Genomic DNA, 10797 nt, shown 5'->3' with positions numbered 1-10797 from the left:
CAGGGTGAGAAGAGAGGTGCCGGGAGCAGGGGCAGCTGTTGCAGGTAGAGGGAGAGAATGGTATGTTTCCACAGGAAAAAGTGTCTCAGTGACAGACACGAGGTCTCTAAAAATAGTCATGCTGAGCAGCTAATGGCCCTTGGTGTGACTCCTGATCAGTGCAGAAGGTGTCCTGGAGTTTGCTCAAGTGACTGAGAGGGAGAGGGAGGGAAGTGCTGCCGATTCCAGGGAGGAACTGAAGCCAAGCCAGGAAGATGAAACAGCAGTGCAGGGCTGAAGAGCGGTGAGGGGATGGGGGTGCAGCTTGGATGTGAAGGGGGTTATGGACACCAGGGGCCTGGACACGGGGCCTCTTTAGTTTAGCTGAGAGGTAAATAGTCCAAAACAGCTGGAAAACAGCTCATTTTAGCTAGGAAGGGCAGAGGCAGGATGAGCCTCACCTCTGAGATGCTAGGTACTGTGGTGGAGGCTGCTGCTCCCACAGTCCCTGCAAAGGCTGGGTGGGAAGCCAACCCTGAGCGGCACTGAATGGGAAAGGTCAGATGGGAGCATGGTCGAGAGGCCCAGTGTTTATTCAGGATGAGCTGAATTAGCTGCTTGTGTCTTTTCTCTGGAAGCCGGGTTCCTAGCAGGCTGCTGACTCTAGAAGGCTATTCTGGACTCCAAACTTTCCAGATGGGATTCACTTTCTTGGGCCTGAGAATAAGGCCCTGTGAGTAGGGCACAGGAGGAGCCCAGGGGCAAGCAGTGGTAAGGTCGGCCATCAGGAAAGTCCCACCTTCTCACAGTGAAACTGTGAACACAGGAAAAGGCAGTGAGAGACTACATCCGGCGCAGGGGAAGCTCCTAGTGGAAGGGAAAAGCAGGCCTGATCTTCTGCATAGCAGCAAAGTCAGTGCCAAAGATGGCTTTGAACTCCATGAGGACTTGGATGCAGACTGGCACCTTCACCAGGAAAGGGTGCGAGGCATACTGCTGGCCCAGGAGCATGATGTTGGTGAAGTTCCTCTAGTGCCTGATGTCCCTGCCTGAATAGTTCAGAGGTCAGGCTTCATGTTAAACCCACCTCCCCCATTGTGCGTATCTATTGTGTCCCCACCTTCGATCAGCCTTCAGATGAGAGCGTAGGTAAAATCCCTCCTACCATGTATTTCTTCTCAGCTTTTCATCCTGGTGGCCAGGGGCAGTCTCAGGCTTACCTATGGATTGGTTGGCAACTTCATGCCCACATTCTCCAGCAAAGACTTTCCTGGCAGTGAGGGGCCCGATCTGGGTTCCTAGGCTGAAAAGGATGAAAAAGACAGCTGAGGAGAATTGTTTCTCACTGCCTGCCTAGTGTCTCAGCTCTGCCTGAGAAAAGACCCTGCCGGGCTTGGGAGCAAGGCCAGGAGGCTTTCCTGGGCTCAACACCAGCAGCTACTATAATAGGTGACAACATAGGGAAGATCAAGACAGCAGTGAAGTGCATCCCAGACCTCTGGAACGGACAGGAAATATCAGTACAGTGCAGTCACAGTGCTCTCCTGGCCTGAGGGATGACTGCCCTTCATATCCAGCCTTTATCCTCTGGAACTTGGGGGTACTCACAAGGCCTTGCCACAAGTAGGCCATCTTCTCCCGCAGCTCAGGAGACTCGATGTTGTGGTGAGGCATGCCCACCATCACAGCACACCTGGATGGAGACACACCTGAGGGCGTGTGGGCTCAGCCCTCACAGAGTCCTCACCCACATGTCATCGACTGAAGTTTTCTACTCCTTGCCCAGCCCTCTTCAGCTGTGCTTGGTAGCTCACTTTGCCCCACCCATACCTGCCACCTGGAAGGGGTGGAGCTAAGAGATCAGAGCTAAAGTTGACAGCTAAGAGATTGAGCCCAGATCAATGATGATGAGTCAGATCCTGATAAAGTTATGGCCTGTCTTGTTTCCCCTGCTTTACAAGGCGACATCTAGAGCTGCTGTAACTCCCATCTTCCATGCTCCCACTGCCATGGAACACAGAAGTCGGCCTGGATGTAGACCTGATGGCCTCAGCCCACAGGCCCAGCGTCTCAGCCCTAGCAGAGAAGATAACCTGTACCTACTGGCTCAGGTCATCAGAGCAGTTGAACCTTGCATTCATCTTTCCTCCTACCACAGAGAGGAGCAGGACCTGTCTTTCTGGGCCTCATGTCTGGCCACCACTTATGCGAAAGACCCAACTCAGACCAGTTGAGCCAAAGCTGGGATGCCTCCCAATTATTCCCAGCTGCCAGGCCCACAGAGTCCTTGAGAATTCCACCTCTCCCCATCATGCATTTGGAATAAGCCATCAGCACCTCTCCACCTGCCTTGCTCTCTTGGGTTATTAGAAGATCTGGAAGGAGAAAAGAACCATCTCCCCAAACAGGGCTTCTGAATGCCACATCTCATGGCTTCTTGAGGACTTAGTTTTGTACCTTGGGAATGGAGGAACCTCAGAGTCAACCTCTGGGGAAACCTTCTTGGCAAGGACACATAGATGGAAATGGTGGGAGGAAGGAATAGGGAGAAGTTGAACCATCTGGATTCACTGGGCAGAAGTCCCAGGAGGGGCTCTAGGTGGCATTGGCCTCAGAGGAAAGGGCCACTCACCTTTTTTCTGATGGCCAGGAGGGCCACCAGGCCAAACTTATTCTGGCGGGTGTGGACCTAGTGCTGGTAACAGTAGGAAGGAAAGAAACAAGCCAACTCTCCTGTAATATTTCACAGGTTGCAGAGAATGCACTCTGTCTCATCCATCTAGGAAAGGTTGACAAGGAGCCCAGTGGAGCAGGCCCTGCAGCCACACCACATATGGCTTCCTCACCTTGTGGCTCTAAGCCAAGGGTACAGCTCTACCCGAGGTGTGACTAGGACCAGGAGGACACTGGTCAACTAGACCCCTGGTGGGAGTTAAAATTTTAAGTTCCTTATATATTACAGAGATTAACCCTCTATGCAAAGATTTTTCTCTCATTCAGTGGATTGTCTCTTCACTCTGTTAATTGTTTCATTTGCCTTACAGAAGCTTTCGATTTGATTCTTGATATTATTTCCTGTGCTTTGGGAGTTTTGTTCAGGAAGTTCTGTGCCTGTGGCTTCAAGTGCTTCCTATCTGTTTTCTTATAGCAGTTTCAATTTTTGAAGTTTTATATCTAGGTCTTTGATCCATTTTGATTTGATTTTAGTACTGAGTAAGAGACAGGGATCTCCTTTTAATTTTTCCACGTAGATTTAAGTTTTCCCAGCACCATTTGTTAAAAAGACTGGCTTTTCTTCAACATATATTTTTGGCCCCTTTATCAAAAATCAGATGGCTATGGGGCCAGGGATTTAGCTCAGTGGTGCCACCATCTGCCTTGCAAGCGCAAGGTCCCAAGTTCGATCCCCGGTACCAAAAAAACCCAGAACAACAACAACAAAAATCAGATGGCTATGGTGCATGGGTTTGCTTCTAATGTCTTCTATTCCATTGACCTACATTTCTGTTACTGTACCAGTACCGTATTGTTTTTGTTACTATGGCACTATAATATAGCTTGAAGCCCAGGAGTGACACCTCCAGCGTAGCTGTTTGTTTGTTTTCAGGGTTGCTTTTTCTAGTTCTGTGAAGAATGTTGTTGGTATTTTAATAGGGATTGCATTAAATCTATAGATTGCTTTTGGTAATATGTCCATTTTAACAAAATTATACAGATCCAAGAACAAGGGATGTCTTTCCATTCTCTAATGTCTTCTTCAATTTCTTCCTTCAGAGTTTGTAATTTTCATTATAGAGGCCTTTCACTTCCCTGGTTAAGTTAATTCCTATGTATTTAAGTTTTTGAAGCTATTGTGGGTGGAATTGTTTTTCTGATTTATTTCTCAGTGGGTTCATTATTGGTGTTCGGAAATATGATTGATTTTTGTGTATTGATTTTATATCCTGACACTGATAAATTGGTTTATCAGATCTCAAAGTCTTCTGGTGGAGTTTTTTGTCTCCTACTCAAAAAGTCAACACTGCAGAGAGGGACAATTTGACTTTTTCCTTTCCTGTTCATATCCCCCACCTTTTATTTTTTCTTGACTGATTCTTCTGCCTAAGGTTTCACATACTATAGTAAACAGGAGTGGTGAGAATGGATACTCTTGTCTTATTCCTGACTTTAGAAAGAATTCTTTCACTTTTCCCCATTTAATATGATGTTGGCTGTGAGTGTCATATATGCTTTTATAATTTGGAGATAAGGTCTTCTGTACCTATTTTTATCAGGGTTTTTTATCATGAAGGGGTATTGAATTTTGTCAACATCTATTGAGATTTTCAGCATCTATTGAGAGGATCATGTGATTCTGTTTATGTGGTATATTACATTTTTTAATTTATAGTTGCTGAGTCATCCTTGCATTCTGGGGATGAAACCAACTTGGTTGTGGTGTAGTGTCTTCTTAAAGTGATGTTGAAATCTATTTGTGAGGACCATTTTGAGGATTTTTGCATCTATATTCATTAAGGATATTTGTCTGTAGTTTTCTTTTTTGTTGAGTTCTTATCTGTTTCTGGTATCAGGGTAATGTTGGCTTCATAGAATGAATTTTATAGGAAACCTTCCCTTTTTATTATATATAAAAGGTTGAGGACCATTAGTGTTTTTCTCTAAAGGTCTGGTAGAATTCTAGTAAATCCATCTGGTCTTAGGCTTTCCTTAGTCAAGGGTTTTAATTACTGCTTCTATTTAGATTGTATATATCTTGATTCAATTTAGGTTGGTCATGTGTGTCTAGAAATTTATCCATTTTCTTTAAATTCTTCAATTTGCTGGAATATAAATTTTGAAAATAATTTTTGATGATCCTCTGGATTTCAGTGGTATCTTGTAATTTTGCCTTTTTCATTTCTGATTTTATTAATTTGGGTTTCTCTCTCTCTCTCTCTCTCTCTCTCTCGTCTCTCCCTCATTTGGCTAAGGATTTATTGATCTTGTTTGAATTCCCAAGGAACCAATCTTTGATTAATTGATCTTTGTATTGTTCTTTTAGTTTCAAGTCATTAATTTCCATTCTGATCTTTATTATTTCTTTCCTTCTACTGGTATGGGGTTTGGTTTATTCTTTGTTTTCTAGGACTTTGAGATACATCATTAGGCTATTTGAGGTTACTCTATTTTTCTAATGTAGGCACTCATAGGTATAAACTTCCCTCTTAGAAGTGTTTTCATTGTGTCCCACAAATTCTCATATTCATTATCATATTCAAATTCTCATATTCATTATCATATTCAAATTCTCATTTCCAGTATCACTTGATTCCAGAAAATTTTATATTTTTCTTTGATTACTTCAGTGACCAATTGATCAATTAAGAGTGTATTATTCTGGGCTGGGGATTTAGCTCAGTGGTGTCACCACCTGCCTCATAACCACAAGGTCCTGAGTTCATTCCTGGCTACCAAAAAAAAAAAAGAGTATATTATTTAATCTCCTGGTGTTTGTGTAGTTTCTGTGGTTTCTTTTGCCAAGTGTGATTTGATAACATGCATGGGATTATTTCAAATTTTTGTATTTATTCAGACTTGGTTTATGGCATAGCTTATTCAGCCAGTCCCCTCTGGTGGGCAGTCTTACTATAGCAACTACCACAATCTAGCACTTTACTATTTCCAAAGCTATCTTGCTCTTTTAGGCCACTAATTCCTCCAAAACAGGTCTCCAGATCTCACCAGTGCCCAGCACAGGACCTGAAACACAATGGGTATTCAATAACAATTGACACAAACAACTGGACTCCTAGACAGCACAGAAGCTACACCTGGGGTGGAGAAAATAATCTGCTGTCCTTTCCTGGCAATGTGGGGCATTGCCTGAAGCATGGACATCTCTCTCCCACATTGCAAGAGCAAGTGGAAGAAGGGAAGACTAAAAGAAGGAACTGATTGGGGAAGGGTGAGCTCTCTGAAGAGACAAAGATGGGTGAGGGCTTGGTGAGATGCCTTTGTCAGCTCCCACCATATTCCCATGTGCATGGGGTCAGAAGGCAGCTCCATACCTCAAAAGGAATGGGGCTGAAAACGATGTGGAGATTCTCCAAAACACTAAAAATATAACTATCATACAATCCAGCTATCCCATTCTTGGGTATATATCCAAAGGAAATGAAGTCACCCTACAAAAGAGATACCTTAACATTCATGCTTATTGTGGCACTATTCATAATAGCTAAGTTATAGAATTAGCCTAGATGATTGTCAACAGATAAGTGAAGAATATACATATATATATATGCATTATTCAAACATGAAGAATAAAATCTTGCCATCTTCAGGAAATAAGTGGAACTATATGATATCATGTTAAGTTTAATAAGCCAGACACAGAAATACAAGTAGTATATGGTTTTTCTCATATGTGGGGAAGAAAGAAGGAAACGAAGAAGAAAGAAGAAAAGAAGAAAAGCAAGAAAGCAAGCAAGAAAGAAAGAAAGAGAAAAAGAAAAAGAGCTAAAAGTAAGAAGGAGTGGGAGGGGATTTGGGAGGAGGTTTAGGAGGAGGGGGACAGTGTGGCAAGGGGGAGAAGTTAGAGGAAGGATGGATGGTCATGAGCAATGCGTGATATATACAGGTATGGGAATATCACAGTGACTCTCATTAATTTCTATAATCAATATGTATTATTAAGAATAATTTATGTTTTAAAAAAGAGTGTGTGTATCTTCCCCCATGAAACTATAAACTCTTTGGATGGTATCTTGTCACTATATCCTCTTGTCAGTGTTACTGTCACTGCTGCTTTCATTTACTTAAGTAGATAGTCCCTGACTTTCTTCCATTATCACAAAACATGGGTTTTGCTCTTCAACAGAAGAAGACTGAATTCAGCCACTCCTGATTTTAACTCAGCTTTTTTTGCTAGTAGGAAGTGGTCTCTGGTATTCTGGGTTTCTCATCCTTCTGCTGAAATCTGAATACCACGTAGGGTCTCTCCACCTTTACTCTTCCTCGTGGTTTCAGCAAGTTATATGATACCATGCCCCCCATTCTGTCAAGAAGAAGCATTACCACAGCTCCTCTGGCAGGTCTAATTGTCTGTTGCTCGATATGTGGAAAGTTTCCTAACACCTGATATAGGAAATGGATTTGGTAAAGGAGCAGGTGACTAGAGATAAACCTTTAGGGGTGATGTGGACAGCTAAAAGAGCCACCTGCAGGGAGAAAGCACTTGTTAATCACCTTTGAATCTTAAATCTCTATCACACAGGGCACTTAGTAAACATCAAATGTCTGCTCTGTGAAAGAAAGAAGAGTATGGAAAAGATGCAGAAGAGACCATCTTCTTATAGATTTGGCCCTAAATTTAGTAGCCCACACGACTAGACAGGAAATATTTTCTCCAATTAACAAGTGATCTATCTTGAGCTTCCAAAGAAGCCCTCTTTGTCTCTGACTTAGTTGAAGCCCACTCATACTTACCCTGAAGAGTTTAATGAATAATGATTAGCAGGGTGCCCTGAACTCTACCATGTAAAGCAGTATGTGACAGCATTACATATTACATATTATGTCCTCCTGGATTCATAATAGATTTAGCGAGACATGACACAAATGAAGAAAGATTGGTCACTTCCCTCAAGAAATTTACACTCTCACTAGAGGACAAGGCATCCATCTCATAATGAATTCTCCAGTATATTTAGAGAACCATTTAAGACCATGCCTCATGAAATAGTGAACTGGCAATCACTGAGAACTGAAGATGTGCAGCATTAAAAAAGCGCAATTAGTTAGGTTAAGCTATCAGGGCAGGCTTCCTGAAGGGGCTGGTTTGAACTTCCCTAGGTGAGGTGGAGGGAACAGAAAGATCCAGTGATCTGGTGGCATTCTGAGTCCCCAGGTCTTGAGTCTCTGACAGACACTGCAAGTTGGGAGATGCAGGTATGAAGTGAGCAAGTTGGGATGCAGGTATGAAGTGATCAGTTACCCACTTCATGTTCTCACTGCTGACAGCTTTGTCCCAGGGCAGGAACAGCCCAGAAGATAAATGCATATCTTCTAGCTCCCAGAGATCAGTATGCTTTGGCTCCCTATGCAGAAAGACTCCCTCCAACAAATTGTGTGCCTTTTCAGGGTGCAGAATAATATGATAGATCAGAATGAAGTGCTGTGCAAGCTGACAGCACCACTTCAGAATGTCCTTGGTGAGGCCAGCACCATTTTGGAGAACACTGAAGGATGGGACATGCTGGGCAATCTAACAAACTAGGGGGTCCCAGAGGGGTGAGGTGGCTTTGGCCTCCCAGACTTCCTGCTCCTCCTTAACAGAATCAGTTTGGTTGGGGAACCAAGGGACACCTTTCTAATAGAACAATGAACACCATGCCAGGTTTGCCTGTCCACCAGAACTGAAGGGAAGAGGTAAGAGGGGTGTTTTCCCCGATGCTTGATTCTTCCCCATCTAGCTACCCTCCCTCTTCTAATGAACTACATAAATATTCCAAAATGTAAGTGGGTTCTCCCCATGTCAAGCCCAAATTTCTCTGCTTTAAAAGCTATCTGTCTCCACTTCATGAACCTCGTCTCCTACTCTTCCAACACACCTACTTCACCTAAGCCTCCTCCAGTTACTCTGTCATGGATGCAACCTTTTTCCGACTGTTTCCATGACCCCAAATACCCTGCTCCCTTCCATTCAGAACAGTACGGTAAAATTAAAAACTGCGTGGACTTAGAGCCACAATAGTTAGGTTCGAGTCACTCACTGTAAACTGTGTGCCAACTGGTGAAATTAGTATACGTGAGCATGCATGAACTTTAGATGGTGATGGAAGTATTCTATATCTTGATTGTTATAGTGTCTGGACTGCTACACACATTTATCAAACTGTTCACCTAAAATTCAACTGTACACCAAAAACTGTAAATTTTAGCACATGTAAATTATACCTTAATAAAACTAAACTTAAATATCAATTGCCTGGCCTGTAATCCCAGCACTTGGGAGGCTAACCTAGGGGGATTGCTGAGAGTTTGAGGCCAGCTTGGGCTACATAGTGAGTTCAAGGGCAGACTGAACTACACAGCAAGACCCTATCTCAAAAAACAGAACAAAGGGCTGGGGATTTAGCTCAGTGGCTCCAGCGCCTGCCTCACAAGCTCAAGGTCCCGAGTTCAATCCCTGGTACCAAAAAAAAACAACAAAAAAAAACAGAACAACAAAAAAAAATCAATTGCCTGGAAAAACAATCAATTGTTTGGTTGCACAACAATGAAATGTGTTTAATGCCACTGAACTGTACATTGAAGAATAATTAAATGATACATTTTAGGCTATGTATAATTTACACAAAATACATAAAAGCAAAAAATTAAATTTATTCTATATACTGATAACAATCAATTAGAAAATAAACCTTTGGCCAGGTGTGGTGATGCATACATGTAATTCTAGCTACTCAGGAGACTGAAGTAGGAGGATCACAGACTTAAGGGCAGCCTGGGCAACTTAAACGAGACCCTATCGGGGCCAGGGCTTTAGCTCAGTGGTTTTGCCGCCTGCTGCGCAAGCACAAGGTCCCGAGATCGATCCTCGGTACCAAATACAAAATAAACAAAAAATGAGACACTATCTCAAAAACATTAAAAAATTAAAAAGGGAATGGAAATATGTCTCAGTCATAGTGTGCTTGCCTATCATGTGTAAGGCCCAGTGTTAAATGCCAAGTTTTCCAAAGGAAACTTTTTTAAAAGAGCCCTTAAAATACCAACAAAGCCCAAAAATCTAGGAATAACTATAATAAAAGGTATACAAGACCTGTACACTGGTAAATATAAAACATGTATAAATAATTAAAGAACATCTTGATAAATGCAGACATGTTATGTTCATGGATTAGAAAATAGTCTTTTAAGAGGTATCCTCCCCAAATCTGTTTTGTTTTGTTTTTTTGGTAGCGAGGATCAAACTCGGGACCTTGCACTTTCGAGGTGGGGGCCGGAACCACTGAGCTAAATCCCTGGCCCTCCTCCCTGAATCTAATGTGTAGACTCAATGGAATCCCAACCAGTCTCAGCACTTTTTCCCTTGACATTGAAAAGATAATTCTACAGTGCATATGAAAAATCAGAGAACCTAGAATAGCCAAATCAAACTTGAAGAAAAACAAGGAGGTTTTAACTATCAGATATCAAAACCTTTTTTTTTTTTTTTGGTACTGGGGATCTGACTCGGGTCCTTGTGCTTGCACAGCAGGTGGCGAAACCACTGAGCTAAATCCCCAGCCCCTATCAAAACTTATTTAAAACCTAGCAACCAAAATACTAAAGTTTTGGAGCAAGGGTAAATTAAGACCAATGGAAAGAAAAGAAGTTCATGAGCACCCATACCTACTGCATATGGTCACACCTGATAGGTGACAGATGAGCCACCACCATTCAGCAGGGAAGGGGTGGACCATCAGGCCATGCAATGGGGCTGGGTCAACTGTATATTCATAGAGAAGAAATAAACCTTGATTCTCCACCTCACTCCATATGAATTCATATGAAAAATCCATCCATACTCCATATGAAAAAAATTCTACAATAGCTTTAAAAGGAGACTATCTTTATGGCCATGGGAAAGAGAAAGATTTCTGACAAAGGATATATGAAAAAATAATGACTAACCTTGGCTGGAGGGTAGCTAAGTGGTAGAACTTAGCATCGAGGAGGTTTTGAGTCCAATCTCCAGCACAAAAAAAGGGGGAAAAGGCAAAAATAAGACTACTCCTGAAACAAATGCATAAAAATAAAACAAAAATAAATCACTATATTGAATGTAATTAA

General features: G+C 42.4%; 1 protein-coding gene across 1 annotated transcript in view; it reads right to left on the bottom strand.

The window, feature by feature from the left end:
* Nucleotides 1-549: 549 nt before the first annotated feature.
* Nucleotides 550-10797, bottom strand: part of LOC147830205 (uncharacterized) — a 17462-nt gene continuing 7214 nt past the window's right edge. The window contains exons 4-5 of the mRNA XM_087182125.1: nucleotides 1200-1282; nucleotides 550-1028 (exon numbers count right to left, since the gene is read on the bottom strand). Of these exons, the coding sequence (XP_087038251.1) occupies nucleotides 1009-1028; nucleotides 1200-1282 (103 nt within the window). The 3' untranslated portion in view covers nucleotides 550-1008. The remainder of the gene's footprint in view (nucleotides 1029-1199; nucleotides 1283-10797) is intronic.

Source organism: Heterocephalus glaber, unplaced genomic scaffold (assembly GCF_053883595.1).
Source record: "Heterocephalus glaber isolate CG9 unplaced genomic scaffold, H.glaber_assembly_v1.0 deba00000281, whole genome shotgun sequence".
NCBI classification, from domain to species: Eukaryota; Metazoa; Chordata; class Mammalia; order Rodentia; family Bathyergidae; genus Heterocephalus; species Heterocephalus glaber.
This window is presented reverse-complemented; position numbering and strand designations above follow the sequence as displayed.